At 44.2% G+C, this 19,632-nt stretch overlaps 1 protein-coding gene across 7 annotated transcripts; it reads right to left on the bottom strand.

Moving 5' to 3' along the window:
* Positions 1 to 660: 660 nt before the first annotated feature.
* LOC109897777 (host cell factor 1) lies at positions 661 to 16,095 on the bottom strand. 7 transcript variants are annotated; one of them, XM_031796840.1, is made up of 28 exons: positions 15,935 to 16,095; positions 14,593 to 14,793; positions 13,805 to 13,953; positions 13,477 to 13,637; positions 11,545 to 11,753; positions 11,346 to 11,430; positions 11,108 to 11,214; positions 10,675 to 10,854; positions 10,307 to 10,537; positions 9,880 to 10,028; positions 9,599 to 9,778; positions 9,248 to 9,472; positions 8,731 to 8,838; positions 8,408 to 8,624; positions 8,191 to 8,321; positions 7,709 to 7,847; positions 7,358 to 7,569; positions 6,890 to 7,210; positions 6,238 to 6,751; positions 5,996 to 6,132; positions 5,499 to 5,775; positions 4,906 to 5,187; positions 4,716 to 4,810; positions 4,469 to 4,603; positions 3,745 to 3,930; positions 3,297 to 3,594; positions 3,084 to 3,150; positions 661 to 2,991 (listed from the first exon to the last, which is right to left on the bottom strand). In XM_031796840.1, the coding sequence occupies exons 2-28, from the start codon at positions 14,786 to 14,788 to the stop codon at positions 2,952 to 2,954; spliced, it is 5,031 nt and encodes a 1,676-aa protein (XP_031652700.1). In that variant the 5' UTR covers positions 14,789 to 14,793; positions 15,935 to 16,095; the 3' UTR covers positions 661 to 2,951. The 7 variants fall into 7 exon arrangements, with proteins under 7 accessions (XP_031652700.1, XP_020347954.1, XP_020347947.1 ...); XM_020492365.2 differs by having other exon boundaries at positions 934 to 2,991; positions 5,996 to 6,129; XM_020492358.2 differs by having other exon boundaries at positions 934 to 2,991; positions 8,731 to 8,835; positions 15,935 to 16,094.
* Between the last annotated feature and the right edge of the window lie 3,537 nt (positions 16,096 to 19,632).

Raw genomic sequence — 19,632 nt, 5'->3', positions numbered from 1 at the left:
ACTACTTATATCAGTACACTCGTAACTTAAGCATTGTGAAACTTCTATTCAATCAAATAAACCTCACGTAGCAAATAAGCCATTCATTTTTTTTATTGCTAAAATTCGACCCATTGACCTTGATACAATTTAGCGTTCTATCACGTGCAAGTAAATTAATTGGCTGATACACATTTTGTGCCAGATAACCTGTATAAATTGAAATAGTTGCTTAGGTTCACAAGTATGGATAGATCCATTGATACTGGGCACGTTTGACTTTGCAGCCACTTTAAAGGCTAGGCAGACTAATCTACAAATCACCTTGCATCATAAATCAATATCATTGTATAACAATTTACCCATGATACATCACGGTTTCTCGAACAGGGCCATTGACTTAATAGTTTAAACCTAATCTAGCATATGACCTGACCTATCACCTTATAATGGCCCACCTGTAGTGGCATCGCCCCAAAAACAGTACCACACAGGACATGTTCTGTCTCTATAACTAAATAATATAAAAACTAAACTGAAATATTTGTATACAACTAAAACTAAATAAAACAAGTCAGAAAAATTCTAATGAAATTCAGGGGAAAAAATGTAGAAATAAAAACAAATATTAAAACGCAAAACTATAATAACCTTGGTATCAAGGTATCCCACAATGACTGGAATGTTTAACACGTTTATTTGATAAACGATACATTACTCCCTACAGTACAAAAAACACACATTGGAAAATACAGGACAATTCCAGATAACTTGCAAACAGCCGGAAGAAACTCTCAACGTCAAGCGTCAGTGCTAAGACCAGCACCTGCCCCAGTGTGGGAGGAAAAGTCCAGAGAACTCTGCACTGTTGATGACCGACCTAACAAGGGTGCAAAATTAGTGACTCTGCAAATGTACTGTGGAAGAAAAGAACAGACACATTTGTATACCACATAGAAAGGAACAAACAAGTTTTTTTATTTTTTATCTTTGGTTGCATGCATGTCTAGTTTTGCTCAAAATCATGGATGTATATGAAATAGGGTTTTCATTATTGAAGTAAATCTGGAGACTTGAAATCAAGGTGCAAGTACTACAATCCTAAGAGAGGTAGCAAGTTCACCCTTGGCTTCATTACCCAATCTGGCTATTTCCATTCTGAAAACTATCATTACCACTCCAAGACTTCCCTCTCTATAAAACTCCATGGGTTGATTGATCCTGAATACAAATATTTTGGTACTGGTAATGCACCTTGATGTGATTTTGAGCAAATCTGTTTAACAAAGCAAGTCATAGCAATTGATCAGGGAGACATATATATATACACAGACACACAATGTTATTTTAATATATATAAGTCATGACACAAAAGGCAATCGAGAGATGACCAACATGTAAAAACTTTTTTGTACAGGTAATTGTATAAAAGGCCAATATATTTTATTCTTTCTATGGAAGCACTAATTTACAAGTGAGTTTAAACTCTGGCAATTCATCTTCCTTCCCACCAAGACATCCCAATTTAAAGATATACAGGTAAACTTCTCAGAAATAACCTGCACATCTCCCTTCTGTAATTGGTAAAATACAGAGCCTAAAAAAAAATGTAATACATGTTTTATTTGGTGGTTTCACGTACATCTTCCTCAACAGTATAAGGAACAAAAGTCTCCAAATATATTCTTTCTTGGTCTAAAATAAATGTAGGGTACTCAAATGAATGACCCCAAAAGCAGAGTATATACAGATTACTGATTGGAAAGGTGGTGTATTGGGGTGGGAAGGAAGGAATGTGGGACTGAAAAGATTTTTCTTCATTAAATTGTCCATGTTTGGCATACACACAGCAACACAAGCATTGGAAGATGTAGTAAACTAAATGTACTCCTCTCCACGGGTCTGTTTCAAATTCCCTTCAGTCCTATTACATTTGCGGTCCTAGTCAGCACAAACACAAAAGCCTTTATTTTTCCATACACTCCAACACAACAAGAACATACAACTGATCAAAACCAATATTTTAAAATATAGTGTCTACCTCAGCACTGCCACCCCTTTCCCACAAACACTTAAACTATGGGGATGAACAATAATAAACTAAAAAAATAAAAGTAGTGGACGTTTTAAAATGCATGGTGATAGACACAGGGAAAAGCTTAAAAAAATAGAAAAATAAACTACGCAAAGATCTGCATCATTGCTTGCAAATTTTTGGGGAAGATTTTGCAATATTTGTTGTGTGTATGCTGCAAGTCTCAGTCATAGCAAAGTCTCTGTTCCTCTACACATTTCTTCCTTTGTCATTAAATCCTTTCTCCACTTCAGAGCCATCAGTCCTTATCTCGGGGCAAAAGCACAGTGATGAGATTACCAGGAGACTGGAGTCCAGTATGATGTTTGTATATATTGGTTTCTTAATTGATGAACATTTCTGCTTGAGGGGGAAAAAAATGTCCCTTTTGAGGAAAAGTGCTTTGTTTTTCCATTTTGATTGTTCCTCCCATCTAAACCAACACTGCCTCCTGTTCAGCACATGCTCAAACTGTACATCCTCTCATGTAGTCTCTCTCTCTCTACTACCCCCAAATATTCAAAAACAAAAGTAACATTAAGCTCAGGCCGGCTCACAGCTTGTGATGCTGTAAATGTTTCTCTACAACTACGGAAACTAGCCAAAAATATGTATAATAAAAGTAGCTAGGGGGAAAGCAAAGAAAATAAACAAAAAAGACTAATGAAGTAAAAGCTACAATGTGCTTTTTTCATTTGTGTTGCTCTAGAAGAAAAAAAAACAGTCTTGCCTACAGAACTCTCTCTCTTGTTGATTTTCATCTAGGGTTTCTGCTGCCATTTTGCTTATGTTGCTGGCTGGTTGTGGGTCAACTCGCAGATGGGGTGAAGCCAGGATGAGGATGAAGTCTTCCTGGACAGCGAGTAGGGGGGGGGGGGGGGGGTCCATCTGGGCCATCTCACTGGTCCGTTCTTGCTTTCTTTTGACCAGCAGCCTTACTACAGTGCAGACAAAGCAAAACATGTATTTTTAAAGATAATTTGCCATTGTCGAGTGACGTGATGTAGGCTAGATGGAACCAGGTACTTACACATCAGGTGAGGACACTGCTGGTCTTTTTGGGGCAGGTTTTGCCGAGGCACCATCTTTGCTGGACTCTGAAAAGGGGGGAGAAATCCATTCAAGAGAAACCGTACTTAAAAACACAACCCAATCAAGTACAACCACAATTATGATTGACAAGACGCTGCTCCATTTGGTTGAACAGCAGAGTTAAAAAAAATAAAAATAATAATCTGCCCACCTTGCAGCCATCGGACTTGTGTGGCAGGGCCATAGCCCTTCTCATTGCGTGCGGCAATACGAAAGATGATGGCGGGCTTGGTGGTGTAGTCTATGTGGGCGTTCGAAAGGCTGGTGGACTGCACCAGGCAGGAGGGGTTGGGCCCACAGTACACCCGCATGAAGGCCAGCTGGCCTGGGGTGGAGGTCTTAGGCTCAGCTGTCTGGGTGCTTTGGATAGCCAGGTACACAGAATACTCAATGATCTTCCCTGATGTCACCGAAGGAGGCTCCCAGGTAAGGTGGGCACCATCTGGGCTCTGAGGGGAAAAAGATGGAACTGTTATTTTAATGCAAAACCAGCAAAAATACCATCAACATTCCATCAACTAGAAAAATTTGACAACTTGTGATTTGTCAAGGGTGTTCTAATACAGTAATTGTTTCATGACTAGTTTGCATAGTTTTACCTTGCTGATTTTGATGGCACAAGGTGCTCCGGGGAAGCCTGGTAGACAGGTCTTGAAAGCAGAGATCTCTGAGAAGGAACCACGACCACAAGCATTGATGCCAGCAACACGGAACTTGTAAGCTGTGCCAGGCTGCAGCTCCATTTTCCTCATCTGGTTATAGTCTGGAATGGCGCCCGAGTCATCCTACAACACACACATCGTTGGTGCTGCACCAAACTCACTGATCTCTAAGCCATAAAGGCATGAATCCATCCATTAAAAAGAATTGGTCCCCTTTCTCTCCCCATTTTCGTGATATCCAATTGCAATCTTGTCTCATCGCTGCAACTCCCCAACAGGCTAGGGAGAAGTGACAGTCGAGTCATACTTCCTCCGAAACATGACCCGCCTAACCTGGCTTCTTAACAACCGCACATTTAACCCGGAAGCCAACTGCATCGATGTGTCGGAGGAAACACTGTTCAACTGACAACCGGAGTCAGCCTGCAGGCGCCCGGCCCGTCACAAGAGCGATGAACCAAGTAAAGCCCCCCTGACCAAACCCTTCCCTAACCTGGACGCCGCTGGGCCAATTGTACACCGCCCTATGGGACTCCCGGTCATGGCCGGTTGTTACACAGCCTGGGATCGAACCAGTGTCTGTAGTGATGCCTCAGGTACAGCGATGCAGTGCCTTAGACCGCTGTGACACTTGAGAGATGAATCCATCGTTGAGGCTTACCTCTACTTGAGAATCATCCCCTGGGATGAAGAAGTGTGTGACCACCATGTTTGTCACCTTAACGATTCCAACATCGAACCACTGGTTCTCTTTTTTTACAAGTGTCTTGATAGGCGCTGGTTGAGGGTATAGCTTCTGTATGACAGAGACAAAAAGGGAGTGAGAACATGCTATGCCATTCAACGTTCCTCTCAAATTCTGATCATCAAACTGGCAGGATAAAAACAGGTCCAATATTGGTACTCACCCCGCCCTCGATGCCATTGGCCACCTCTGCTAGAGAAGCTGCAGGTTGCAGGTTGGCTGGACTGGAAACCGCAAATGTGCTTGAGGGGGCCAGGGCTGCAGAGTCAATAAGACAAGAGAGAGGTCAAGTTAAGACCTGGAAAAACACTAGCAGTAAGAAGGAAAAAAATTATATATAGAGAAAGACTTACTCTCCGTGGAGGTGCGCGGCAGCAGTGATGCCACATCGCTGGAAGCGGCTGCAGCCATCTCATTGTGTCCATTGCTCTCAGACGTGGGGTCATTCAGGCTGTCTGCGGGGGCCAGGCCTTCAGTGGGCAGGGCTTGGGCGTTTCCTTGCTGCTGGGCCTGAGCCTGGGCCTGAGCTTCCTGGAGCTGCTGTTGCTGCTGGACCAGGGCTGCCAGCTCTTGCTGGGTCAGAACGATGGGGATTGTGGTGGTCTGCTGTCTGTCCAAGCCAGAATCACCCTCGTCTATGCATGCAGAGAACGTACATTTTCATTGTGAGACTATGGCAGTTGGGGCGGCAGGTAGCCTAACGGTCTAAGACCATTGGGCCAGTAACCGAAAGGTTGCTGGTTTGAATCCCCGAGCTGACTAGGTGGAAAATCTGTCGATGTGCCCTTGAGCAAGGCACTAAACCCTAATTGCTTTGGTAAGTCGCTCTGGATAAGAGCATCTGCTAAATTACCAAAATGTAAATGGGTAGTGGTTGTCTTCACACACATGTAAAGTCTTGAAATTCATCTCTATAATTTGCCAACAATCTGAGGGCCATACTTACTCATGGTGGCCTGCTGTGCTGCCTGGAGAACTGCCTGGATGGCCCGGGCCTGGGCCTCCTCAGTGGCTGCAGCCTGTGCTGCTGCCTGTGCTGCTGCCTGTGCTGCTGCAGTCACAGCCAGCTCCTCTGCAGACAGACCTGTTCCTATCTGTCCCTCTGACATCAGCTCTGGGGGCAGCCCAGTCTCCATAGCGTTGTCTCCCCCCTCTGTGGCCGCATCAGTCTGCATGGGCTCTTCTGTGGAAACTGCTGCACCCTCAGTGATCGAAGAAATGGACTGGAGATACAAGGGTAGAAATTAGCAAGAGTGAAAATTATTAAAATGGCCAAGATGACTGAATTGTTAATATAATGCATTTATTTTTAGCATTAGTTGCTGATAATTTTCCTAACCATGCCAGTGTATGATTTATAACTAAACCTTTAGCACGACAATTCTGAAATTGCTAGTGCATCAGTAGTCTAGACTGGCAAATTATTGTTAGTGGTTATTTTACAGGTACTGAGGGCCCTGGGGCTGGTGTGGACTGGGTCACAGTAGTGATCGCTCTGCTCTGGATGGTGGCTGGGGTTGTTCCTGATGCAGTAGTGGAGGGAGTCTCTGTACTGCTGGTGCCACCGTCTGCTCCATCTGCTGTAGGACACGCATTAACACAGTCCATGAAATAACCCTAAAACATGATCCTGTTTTTTAAAATAAAAACACTGAAAACAACAAGTATGTACTCTAGCGTTATACCTGTGGCAGTAGTTGCCGTGTTGGTGGTGCCAGTCTCGTGGGTTTCACAGGGGGGGTCTGAACACACCCCCTGCACCGTCACTGTTCCTGTCTGGTTCCCAGCCATGTTGGAACTGGCCTGGGATGGGGTATTGGTGGTCCCCGTTTCATGGGTCTCGCAGGGTGGGTTTGAGCACACTTTCTGCACAGTGTTAGTCTTCCCGTTACCCATGCCGGACGAGGACTGAGTGGCAGTGTTGGTTGTGCCCGTCACCGTCACTGTTCCTGTCTGGTTCCCAGCCATATTGGAACTGGCCTGGGATGGGGTGTTGGTGGTCCCCGTTTCATGTGTCTCGCAGGGTGGGTTAGAGCAAACTGTAAGGCCCACGGCTGGCTGCTTGGGACTCTGCACAGTGCCGGTCTGGGCTGAGCCCATGTTAGAGCGTGCTGTGGCGGGGGTGACGGTGGTTCCGGTGCGCAGGTTCTCTGGTCCCTGGTTGCCTCTGGCGGTTCCGGGGTAAGCAGAGGTGGTTGCCTGAGGGGTAGAGGAGTACAGAGATAATGAGCTACTCTGGACAGTATCCATTTTGTTAGTTCCCATGATGGAGTGGGCGGTGGTCGAGGTGTTAGTGGTGCCCGTCTCATGGGTCTCTGACGGAGGGCTTGTACACACCCTCATTGCCCCTCCCATGTTGGTGGAAGAGGTTGTTGCGGTGTTGGTGGTTCCAGTCTCGTGGGTCTCACAGGGAGGGTTGGAGCACACCGACATGTTAGCAGACGCAGTGGTGGCTGTGTTGGTGGTTCCTGTCTCGTGGGTCTCACAGGGTGGGTTGGAGCAGACCATAGTGACAGTACCAGGGGCATCCCCGGCCTCAGTGGAGGGCTGCTCAGAGGTGGGGGAGGCCAGGAAGGACACGGGCAGGTCCTGCACTGGCTGGGCCTCAACCCCGCTGGGGGTGGTGATGAGAGTCACCTGGGTTGGCTGGTTCACCGACTGCAATGAGAGAATATCAGGTATTGACTGAGAAAACCCATTAAAAAAGTGCTCCACATTGGGCAGCATGGGCACATTGGGCAGCAAATACATAAATTGGAGCTACATCTATATTTCTGTATAAAGAATAGCCCCTAGCTGTCTTACCATGGTGGAGGTGGACAGGGTAGTGACTGTGGTCAGACAGGCCTGGGCCGCTGACACAGTGATGGCCGTAGGGTTGATGACTTGGCTGGGCAGGGTGGCAATGGTGCCCAGGGTGGTGATGGGAGTTGCCAGAGAGGCATTGGCACTGGCTAAACTGCCCCCTGCCAGGCTGGAGGAGACTGTGCCTGTGACTGTCCCCAGGGTGGTGACACCTTGGGGAACAAATAAATCACCAACTCAAAAGGGCAGACACCTGGAACTTGGCCTGAATTTCTTTTACTGCATACTTATTAATTGAACAGACCATTTGTCAACTTCAATCAAGGAGTAATTATGAAATGTCATCCATACCAGTTGTTCCCTTGACGACCAGTGTAGTTACATTGGGCTTGACAGAAGTCATCGTAACCGGGGTGACGAGTCGGACTCCACCCATGGGTAGAGTGCGCAGAATGGTGCCAGGTTGGCCCAGAGCGCCCTTCAAAACCACCTTAAAACCACCAAAGGGGAGGTATAATTGAGACACTAGGGGGCACTATAAAACTCCTCTACTGGGGCAAAACATTTGATAGAGCCAAATGTATTAGTAGCACCAATCAGAGCAGATCCTAATATAGTCCACAGAACTACTCAGGCATTTCAACTGCTCCAAAGGCCTTGCTGTAGGAGATGTATCGTATGCGACTAAATATAAATGCCATGTGATATTTAAAATGGAAAGTGCACCAATGTAAAAACTGTGAAACATCTTCAACACCTATAAATATTGTACAATTCATATAAATAATATGTATCTGCTACAAGAGGTTGTAAGGGTAATTTCTGTGAGGTACCTGTGTCAGCCCCTGTTGGCCAGTTACAGTGCCAAGCTTAGGCATGGTAGTGATGATTTTGCCTGGAGTGCCAGTGGTCATCATCTTGGTGGTGAGAATGGTATAGGGCATCTTCCCTGTGCTGTTGGTCACTGTTATCAAAACAAAAAATAATAATACCTGTCAGCATATGCTCCTGTTGTATTGTCCTTGAAACATGAAACCATTGGGTTCTGACCTGTGGCTCCAGGCTGGTTCATAATAGCAGACATAGGGATGGTCTTGATGATGGTGGTGCCCTGTTTGGTTGTGGTGGGCGACATGCCGCTGATGTTCAGGATGGTGGGTTTGTTCCCTGTGCCCCCTGCCTGGGACGTGGTGATGATGGTGGTGGGCTTGCCATCTGCTGAAGTCACCAGCTTCAGTATGGTGCCAGCAGGGAGAGAACCCTTAGTCTACGGGAGAAAAAGTGGATTATGAACATGATCGACAGAAAGCCAGCTGAGCCTGTCCATGAAGTATTAGTTAGCTCCTTTTCCTGCCCTCATGAAGATAGCTGACCTGTATGAGCTGTGATAGAGGGTTAGTGGAAGCCTGGCCTGTAACAGCTGATGTCTGCACTGGCTTGGTTTGTACCACAGATATCATCTTGCCAAGGCTGGAGATCTGCTGACATAGGAGAGAGACTCAAGTTTATGAGTCACCAGAAAACATCACTGTATTTGGCGTCAGGAGATCAGTGTCTCATGTGAACAACTGAACTGTGAGTGTGGATAGCTACATTATTCCATGCTAACTGACCCTGACAGTTATGCAGATCTATGAACTCAAGCTGTGCTGTTCCTTCTCTGAGTTTTCCACAGCCACATCTTCTATAATGAGTTCATGCCTAGACCATATAAGAGTCACATGAACACAGGTGGGGGACCAAAAAAATACATCAAAGTGTGCCAAACTATTACTCAGTTCATGGCATACATATAAAATCCTTAAGTGGGATCGTGTATAAGGAGAGACATTTCTCACACAGCCTTCTTTCTCCCTGTACTCCCTTCCTGTTCCTGTCAAATTCTCTCACCAGAGTGCCGCTGCCTCCCATAGTAAGGGGGCTCTTGACCAGGGTGATTGTCTTGGTGACTCCTCCCACCATGGTGGTAACCACCTGGTGTTGCTGGGCTACGGTGACCGTGCCTGACTTGTGCACAGTGATGATGGGTCGGTTGGGCGAGTTGGGTGATGATACAGTCACTGTGCCCACCTGAGCTGCAGCAGTCTTCAGCATGCGAGTGGCTGGGTTACTGACCTGGAAGCAGAAAATAGTCAATGTTAAGGTGTCAATTCTAAATTGGGCCTTGACAGACTGCCTGACAAACCCATACATTCTTCCAGCGAGTTTCATTTTCACAGACCAATATTTTACGAGTCTTACCATGAGAGGAGATGACATTTTGACTGTGGTGGAGCCAGGGGAGACAGCCATCGTTTTGACAAGGGTGGCACCTGCTGGAAGGTTGAGCCCAGTGCCTGAAGAGGGCGGGATCTTTTGTGTTGCTGCTGCAGCTGCAGCCAAAGCTGCCATGCCACTCATCTGAGGGCTATTGCCGATTGGCTTAAGGAAAACAAAGAGTCTTGAGTGAGACAATACTCTTGGCATTACTCTTGACAACTTTTTATCCTTCAATAACCAAACCAATTCACAACTGTAAATACCGTTCCTTGGGCAGTCTGGGCAGGAACCATCATCCGAACCCCTGGAGGAAGTGATGTCACAGTGACAGGGGATTTCACAGCCTGGTTGGCTCGCACAGTGACAAGGGAGGTACCTGTGCCAGACTGAGGGGCTGCAACCTTCAAGATGGCTGTCAAATCAACAGAAATGTTAAATGTTCAGTATAGAGCCCTCAAGACCTTTTTACATACCATTTTGGGCTACGATTATTGAAATAGAAAGGGATGTAGAAGAGAACAATGCAAATTATTTGTGACAATAGTCCACAAATTGGTATGAACAACCTCCATAGAACAAGTAGGACATGCATGGTTTTAACTGGCCCATGAGCTGTGGAGGCAGTCTTCGGGTTTCCGGGGATGTTGGGAAGGATAGTAGGGGAGGAAGCTTGGGGCACCATAGTGATACCTGTGTGTGGTAGGTTCTGAGCAGAGGGAGCCGCTGGGCTTTTGGGCAAGTTCCCTGGTAGAGAAGAGGTGGCGGTGAGGGCCGGGGAGGTGGCAGCAGCGGCAGCTGGGATGTCGTACTTCTGCAGCTGCAGCAGGTAGGTGTCTGCGGTGGACACAGCGCCCCAGCTCACCTCCAGGGAGTTGGTGTTGGCACGGACAAGCTGCACTCTCGAGGGAGCGTGTGGCCTCTCTGTAACCAAAAGACAAAATGGTCACATTTCTTATAAGCAATCAACAGAAGCAAAGTAAGCATTACCAATAGCACAGTTGAGCAAATAATGTGGGTTTGCTTTATCAGAGTAACTTAGCAAAATAAAGGTGACTCACCTGTCTCAAGGTACCAGAGGTCTTTACAGCAGACTTGGTTGTTCCATGCTTTACGGTAACCGTCACGGCCACTCCAGACATACAACCTAGAGTTGATGGACACAGAACAATGTCCTGCCCGGGCCCTGGGGATATTGTCCTCCAAGGTATCCATCAACACTGATTCCCAGGCCATGGAGTCTGGGATAAAAAGAATCATGAGGGTTCAATCTTGTTTTCTGACAATAATATAATTTGACCACCAGGTGACACTGCCATTTATCAATAGAAAGGGGGATACCTAGAAATGTCACAGTGAATGGTTTCACTCAGAATGAGCTTGTTGAAGTAGGTCAGTTCATAATGCACAAATCTAGATAAACATTACTCAACAGTATGCAAGGTTAAATGTACTAGGTACTAGCACCAATAACTGAAAATGGGGAAGACAAACCAAGATTTAGGCAGGCCAGAGTGTTTGTGCACTTCCATTCTTTCTCATGTGTTGCCACCTTCACGTCATCCATAACCAGGGGAACCCATCCCCCAAAAACAAACATCCTACAATGAGAGGCAGACAAAGAAATCAGAAGCAAGCAGTCACCAAATAGGTTACTGCTGAGAGAGATTTAACCGATTGTTATCCCAGACACCGAATTGATAATTTCAACAGGTATTCAGGGAGATCTCACTTGTTTGTTATGGTGATGGCAGAGTGGAGACTCCTGGGCAGGGGCGATGTGCCATTCACCGATGGCTTGGTCCAGGTCAGGGTGTCTGCAGACAGAGCAAGATAATTTAGAAAATAAATTGTATCTTACTCTAATGAATCGGTCATGTCAAAGGGTTCACTGTTAATAATTTGGTAGTACTGTTAACTCAGGAGCCTACCAATGTCAAGAGTCCATAGATCTCCCAGACGACAGCCACTCATCCCTCCATAGATGATAAGGTGAGATTTCTTGCTCTCCTTTTCTGTGTACACTACAGCAGTGTGGCTCTCGCGAGGTGGCGGCAAAACGCCATAAGTAATTGGTATATCCCAGCCTACAACACTGGAGCCAGCACGAAGCTCCAGGGTGTACAGATCATTCAGGTATCTAGTGATGAGAGATTTAAATCAGAATGTCTTTCCAATTGCTTACTGCCAGTGCTTGACTTGGACTGAAATACACTACAGATCAAAAGTTTTAGAATACCTACTGATTCAAGGGTTTTTCTTTATTTGTACAACTTTATACATTGTACACGTCAAAACTATGAAATAATACATGGAATCATGTAATAACCAAAAAAGGGTTAAACAAATCAAAATATATTGTATATTCGAGATTCTTCAAATAGCCACCCTTTGCCTTGACAGTTTTGCACACGCTTGGTATTCTCTCAACCAGCTTCATGAGGTAGTCACCTGGAATGCATTATAATTAACAGGTGTGCCTTCTTAAAAGTGAATTTGTGGAATGTCTTTCCTCAATGCATTTGAGCCAGTTGTGTTGCAACAAGGTAGGGGTTGTATACAGAAGAAATCCCTATTTGGTAAAAGACCAAGTCCATATTATGGCAAGAACTGCTCAAATAAGTAAAGAGAAACGATAGTTCATCATTACTTGAAGACATGAAGGTCAGTCAATCAGGATCATTTTGGGGAAAAAATAACTTTTAACGTTTCTTTAAGTGCAGTAGCAAAAACCATCAAGCGCTATGATGAAACTGGCTCTCATGAGGACCGCCACAGGAATGGAAGACACAGAGTTACCTCTGCCGCAGAGGATAAGTTCATTAGAGTTTCCAGCCCAAATAAATGCTTCACAAACTGCAAGTAACATCTCAACATCAACTGTTCAGAAGAGACTGCGTGAATCAGGCCTTCATGGTCAAATTGCTGCAAAGAAACCACTACTAATGGACACCAACAAGAAGAGACTTGCTTGCCACAGTGTCTCCTGACCCCTCCTGTCTCAGCCTCCAGTATGGTTTGGGCTTAGTGGGATGATCATTTTTCTCCTACATGACAATGACCCAACACACCTCCAGGCTGTGTAAGGGCTATTTGACCAAGAAGGAGTGCCGCATCAGGTGACCTGGCCGCCACAATCCACCGACATCAACCAAATTGAGATGGTTTGGGATGAGTCGGACCGCAGAGTGAAGGAAAAGCAGCCGACAAGTGCTCAGAATATGTGGGAACTCCTTCAAGACTTTTGGGAAAGCATTCCAGGTGAAGCTGGTTGAGAGAATGCCAAGAGTGTGCAAAGCTGCCATCAAAGCAAAAGATGGCTATTTGAAGAAACTCAATATTTTGATTTGTTGAACACTTTATTTTACCTCAATGATTCCATGTGTTATTTCATAGTTTTGAAATCTTCACTATTATTCTATAATGTAGAAAAGTACAAATAAAGAAAAACCCTTGAATGAGTAGGTATTCTAAAACGTTTGAATGGTTGTGTAGGTGCCGGTGCTCATTTTGGGGGCTGGTAATGTTTATATTTAGGTGCAGGAGCTCCACAATACTTTAGAGATAATATTATATAAGAGGAACAGGCGCTTAAGCAGTATAATATTTGAGGAGCTGGTTCTCAGCTCCAGTGAGCTCCTGCCCAAGTCAAGAAGTGCTTACTACAAACCATTCCAAAGCATTTACATTTGAGTAATTTAGCCGTCTCTAATCATGTGGCTTACAGGAGCAATTGGGCAAATATTTAACCGAGTCGGTTCAGAGATTCAAAACGTATAACAGCTAGGCTACCTGCCGCCCCATTAGTTGTTCTTTTTACTCCACTGGTCACATTTCACGTCTCCTGCTTACGGCAACTGTACCTAGGGATGTTGTTTTTGGGGTCCTCGCTGTCATTAGCCAGCCCTCCAAACAGGAAGCACTTGTTGCCCACCAGAGAGAAACTGTGACCAAGTCGAGCACAGGGAGGTGGGCCATTTTTGGGAGACTTAGCTTTCAACTTTTTCCATTCCCATCTGCTGGCCTGAACAAGAAAAAGCATACAAGAAAAAATGCAAAAGACGATAGATAGCATGCTGTAATCCAGTAAACATAATAATCTATTCATAAGTACTTAAAGACAGCCATTTTAGCTCTGGTTTTATTGCTACCAATGTTTAGAGCGAGAGTGTGCTGTAAGCATTCTATTACCTGTAGCTCATAGAGATCGTTGCTGTATTTTCCATATTCCACCATTCCACCAAAAACCAGAAGCCGGGTGCCATCACAAACAAAACCGTATGCAGCACATCCAGGGGGAATATCACCACGAACCGCAGGGATAAACCATTGGTTTGTTGCTAGATTAAATAAGTAGAGGTTAGTCTGTGTGTGACAGTGTTGGGTGGTCAAGTGCTAGGTTGGCCTATGATGTGAGGTGTGAAGCGAATGCTCTTTGAGTAAATATTTACTTGAGCACGATCCAAGCATCTCTGACAAATGCAGCCTGCATCTTCAGGCCAGGTCTGTCACCTGAGAAGTGCATGTTGTATATTCTATACATTGTACTTATATCTGAAATAACCCAAAGATGAAAAACAACAACTGAAATGTCAATTGTAATATAATTTCTCCCTCAAAAACTAAACATAGACAATAAGAAGAATGTATAGCTGTCCAAATTGACTACATGAGTCAAACTATCATAAAACATGGGAATTGCTGCAATCAACTTTATTTCTTGTGAACAACATTTTCAAGTAGTCCTAACTAACTTTCCTACTCAGGAAAATATATGTAGTCATGTGAACAGAAATTGCGTGCATCCATTACAGCATGCACATGTGATACAGCATAATTTAGTGTTCATAACAATACTCCTGTCGTCCATTTTATTTTAGCGCGCCTTTTTTATTTGTACGCTTTCAGGTCTGTACCACCAGACGGCGACAGTTTCTCAGGTAATATGTCTGGCTACATTTCCCGCTAAATTATCTTACCTGTGTTGTAGACATGCAATTCATCCACAATTCCTTCATTTCCTCCTCCAAAAACAACCATCAATTCCTTTATAGCAACGGCTCTGTGACCATGTCTTGGCCGAGGCACAGGCCCAGACCATCCTAGAACCCGCTTCCATCGTGGCTGCAGAGTTGAGCCTGTGGTCCCAGACACCATTGAACCAGGAAATGTCATGTCCTCTTCAGATGGAAAAAAAAGAGAGCTAAAAGAGCATTCCAAAACAATATTGACAAGTTCTGATCAGGTCTATTGTTGATACTTGCGAAGTGAAGCCAAAACACATTTTGCAAAGTGAAGACTGCACGTGCAATCGATTGCTGGGACCAACACCGATGCATGTGAAAAATAATAGTGTAATTGTAAACTCCAGGGAAGCAGCCATTTTTACTAACGCTTCACAAAAAGGAAAAGCCGGCTATTATTACCACAATACTAACTAAATATAATTATAAATATGTATTCGACACCAGAACTCAAACTGTAACAAAGGTGTATTGTATTTCCTTCTAAATGTCATGTTTTTTGCCGTAGCATTTTGCAGTTAAAACTCTTAAGTAATCAGAGTGCCACTCCATGGGAGCCGCCATCTTGTAACAACCAAACAAACCTCCGCCAGTCTGAAAAATGGCGGAGGAGATTACAAATGAAAGACAAATAATACCGGTGTTAGATTAAACCTTAATTTAGCTACTGCTTCATCAAGAACGTACACCAGCCATGTCCCACTAAAGTCATATTGGTAAATCTGTGGATGAAGTCTACCACAATTAAATACTCGTAAAGCATTTGTAATTAGACCCCTGTTTACTGTGGATTGCTATTTTCATGCTTCTCTGGGAGTCGCCATATTGTCACATTCATTCAATCTGTCGCCGCTTCACATTAACATTATATACGCCTTTAAATAGGAATCGAATACAAGTCAGATGCACACCATCACTTGAAATGGGGAATTTTCGCAACACATCAATTACAAAACCGCGCGTCCACAATAGAGTAATGGCTAACTAGCTAGGTTAACGTAGCCAGCTGGCTAACAATGTTAGCTTGCGAGGAAACGGTACTAGTACATTGTCATGCACCGATTACATGCAATTCAGTTAGATAAATATACATGTATTATATAGCCAGCGTAATTCAACATATATCGTATTCAAATAAGCCGAATTATATTCAATATCACACAACGTGTTGTCAATAATCATGCCGTGTCTGAAATCGGCCTACATTTAAGCTCCCTCAAGAAAAATGGCCGAGCAGTCTGCCACAACAAAACCCCTATAGTCACAAAACCTGATGTCCATAATACGAATTACTTACTTCGTTCGACGCACTATTTCCAATGAGATGATTGCAGGGTATATTCTTGAATCACTAGTCCAAGTTCATTCGAGTTGTGATTAAGTATTCCCTCTCATGCCTGCCTGGAAGCTGCCATCTTCTTGACAACCAAAAGTGGAGGAAAATACAGCGATTTGGCGTCACCCAAAACAAACATGGCGACTGGTATTGAACCTGTATCAATTCATGCATATTAGAGTAAACTAACCGTGCATTTTCAATTCAAAACAACCTACACCATTTCGTTTGAGATATTTGAAATGGGCATTTACATTTAGACATTGAAACATTTTCTTTAGCTCGTTGGAAGTTATCATACTTGCACAGGCTACATTGTCCCCTACTAAAGATGGCGGCCTACACAACAAACTCATTGCAGATTTCTCTCAGTTTAGTACACGATTAAATAAATATAAGATCTGTGCTATTGGTGTTCCCTAAATTACGTATAACAAAACACAAAATCAACTGTGCATTATGAACATTTCATTTTTGGGGACTATACAGTACCATTCAACAACCCAGTGGATGCTAATAGCCATGTACCCCCCCCACACTTTCAATAAGTGACAAAGCCATGGTGCATTTCCAGGCAGGGTTTACCCAAAGTGGGCCACTGGCACTTCTCAGCATTCATATACAGAGGCTAAAACAGTGGTTAACTAATACCCACCTCACTGTGTTTTCTCTGTGTATATCAATGATGTTGCTCTTGCTGCGGGTGATTCCCTGATCCACCTCTACGCAGACGACACCATTCTATATACCTTCGGCCCGTCTTTGGACACTGCTATCTAACCTCCAAACAAGCTTCAATGCCATACAACACTCCTTCCGTGGCCTCCAACTGCTCTTAAACGCTAGTAAAACCAAATGCATGCTTTTCAACCGGTCGCTGCCTGCACCCGCATGCCCGACTAGCATCACCACCCTGGATGGTTCCGACCTAGAATATGTGGACGTCTATAAGTACCTAGGTGTCTGGCTAGACTGCAAACTCTCCTTCCAGACTCATATCAAACATCTCCAATCGAAAATCAAATCAAGAGTCGGCTTTCTATTCAGCAACAAAGCCTCCTTCACTCACGCCGCCAAGCTTACCCTAGTAAAACTGACTATCCTACCGATCCTCGACTTCGGCGATGTCATCTACAAAATGGCTTCCAACACTCTACTCAGCAAACTGGATGCAGTCTATCACAGTGCCATCCTTTTCGTCACTAAAGCACCTTATACCACCCACCACTGCGACTTGTATGCTCTAGTCGGCTGGCCCTCACTACATATTCGTCGCCAGACCCACTGGCTCCAGGTCATCTACAAGTCCATGCTAGGTAAAGCTCCGCCTTATCTCAGCTCACTGGTCACGATGGCAACACCCATCCGTAGCACGCGCTCCAGCAGGTGTATCTCACTGATCATCCCTAAAGCCAACACCTCATTTGGCCGCCTTTCGTTCCAGTACTCTGCTGCCTGTGACTGGAACGAATTGCAAAAATCGCTGAAGTTGGAGACTTTTATCTCCCTCACCAACTTCAAACATCAGCTATCTGAGCAGCTAACCGATCGCTGCAGCTGTACATAGTCTATTGGTAAATAGCCCACCCTTTTTCACCTACCTCATCCCCATACTGTTTTTATTTATTTACTTTTCTGCTCTTTTGCACACCAATATCTCTACCTGTACATGACCATCTGATCATTCATCACTCCAGTGTTAATCTGCAAAATTTTAATTATTTGCCTACCTCCTCATGCCTTTTGCACACATTGTATATAGACTCCCCCTTTGGTTTCTACTGTGTTATTGACTTGTTAATTGTTTACTCCATGTGTAACTCTTTGTTGTCTTCTCACACTGCTATGCTTTATCTTGGCCAGGTCGCAGTTGCAAATGAGAACTTGTTCTCAACTAGCCTACCTGGTTAAATAAAGGTGAAATTAAAAAATTAAAAAAACAATGCAACTTGTTTGATTACGCAGAGCTCTTCACAAGTCCTCACTGTCAGCCCTAGCTATGGAAACACAATTTCCTTAGTACAGTACAGTGGTGACACGTCAGGTGGGGATCTGTTTGGGGCCCCACCTGTTTAACTAAGGAAGGCTCCAAGTCAGCAGCTTGAGCACACACTTCATACCGAGCTCTGCATACCATATTTTTAAAAGATAGTGCATGTGTATTATTTTGAGCTACCAAATTAATACGTTGTTTGCTAAAAACACCAGGTTATTGATCATTTTTATTATATTTTCCTAAATTTAACAGAGTGCTGACAGAAAGAGATATCTTTTGGCTACCTCCTCAGCTAGCAATGCTCAGGCATCATCCAATGTTGTTACACAGGAGGCAAATTATTGATTGACAACTGCCACAACTATACTGGCCTGGCAGACTCTATGACAGAGATGCCATAGAGAAAATGCTCGGCAACAACGCAACTAAAATCAAAAGCTTAACAAAAACTGTTGCCTTTGCATGCATGGAAATCAAGGATGTTAATAAGAAGAAGGTCGCCCACATCGAAAAGCGTGTTGAAAAGGAGGAGGGAAAGATGGTCTTGTGTCAAAGAAGAATCGCAGAACTCGGAAGCTACTCCAGAAGGTGGAATCTGAGACTGTAGGGAGTTCCCAAGGCAGATGAGGAGAATGTGCGGCAAGAGATCATCAAAGTCCGCCGAGCTATCCTACCTGAGGAGAAGGCTAAGCTAACAGATGTTGTCGACACTGTACATCGCCTCAGCACGAGAAGGCAGGGTGACTCCAAGCCCAGAGGTTTCATTCTCCAGTTCACATCACGGTTCTACAAGGATGCCACTTGGAAAGCAGCCAAGAAATCTACATTCGTCTACGACAACAACCTGCGGTTTGCTGAAGACCTCTCGAAAGCAGATAGAGAAAGGAGAGAGAAACTGTGGCCAGCTGTAGGAAAAGATGGGAAAACGGCTTACTTTATCGGAGGGCCCGCTTTCATCAACAGATCCGAAATCAACCTTCCTCATTGAGGACAGTCATAGACTGTGCCTGGTGGTCAACATAGGCTACCTACATAGCTACCTCTGATGTGAGCACATCCCACTCCCGGCTCTAAGGTGATTTAACTTTATTTCTAATTGCACAGGACTACTGGAGTAATGGATATTTACTATTTTATTTGTTCTCTCACTTCTGATATTTTTACCTGCAGTATAGGCAGTGAGCAAGCTCTTTGTTGTTTCTTGTTCTGGGAGTTATCTTTGTTATGCTAAACTATTCTCACTCAATCATTTATATCTATATGGTGTGTAACACTGGTTTCTTTTCATTCTTACTCGATTTGCGAGTAATACTTTCTGTTCTCTATTCCACTTTGTCGTTGTCTATAGTTTCACTCAATGCTATTTTCAAGAGTCTCATTCAGTTTCTACCAACGTCAACTTCTGGAGATCTCAGTGGGGAAATTATGTATGGCTCTCTCATGGTTCTGAACACTCTGCTGCAGTTATCACTCTAAAGAATAATTTCAATGGAAGTATTTTGCACTCTGACTGTGACCCTTTTGGTCACTTACTTTGTCTTGTTATCAACTGTAACAACATCATTATTATTATTACTAACATTTATGGGTACAATTCCAAACTTGAAAATGATCAGTTACTTGAATCTTTAGAAAAGCGTATTCTCCATTGGCTAACCAAGTT

This window comes from Oncorhynchus kisutch, linkage group LG1 (genome assembly GCF_002021735.2).
Source record: "Oncorhynchus kisutch isolate 150728-3 linkage group LG1, Okis_V2, whole genome shotgun sequence".
In the NCBI taxonomy this organism is placed as follows: domain Eukaryota; kingdom Metazoa; phylum Chordata; class Actinopteri; order Salmoniformes; family Salmonidae; genus Oncorhynchus; species Oncorhynchus kisutch.
The sequence above is the reverse complement of the archived record's forward strand: the minus strand, read 5'-3'. Positions and strand labels throughout refer to the sequence as shown.

What these genes read in the sequence shown, in the direction of transcription:
- LOC109897777 (XM_031796840.1), bottom strand. Translation starts at nt 14,788, where the DNA reads ATGACATTTCCTGGTTCAATGGTGTCTGGGACCACAGGCTCAACTCTG. An exon ending in CACGGCAACTACTGCCACAG is followed by an intron (nt 6,133 to 6,237) that starts GTATAACGCTAG and finishes CGTGTCCTACAG; the next exon opens with CAGATGGAGCAGACGGTGGC. An exon ending in CCCCAGGGCCCTCAGTACCT is followed by an intron (nt 5,776 to 5,995) that starts GTAAAATAACCA and finishes TTGTATCTCCAG; the next exon opens with TCCATTTCTTCGATCACTGA.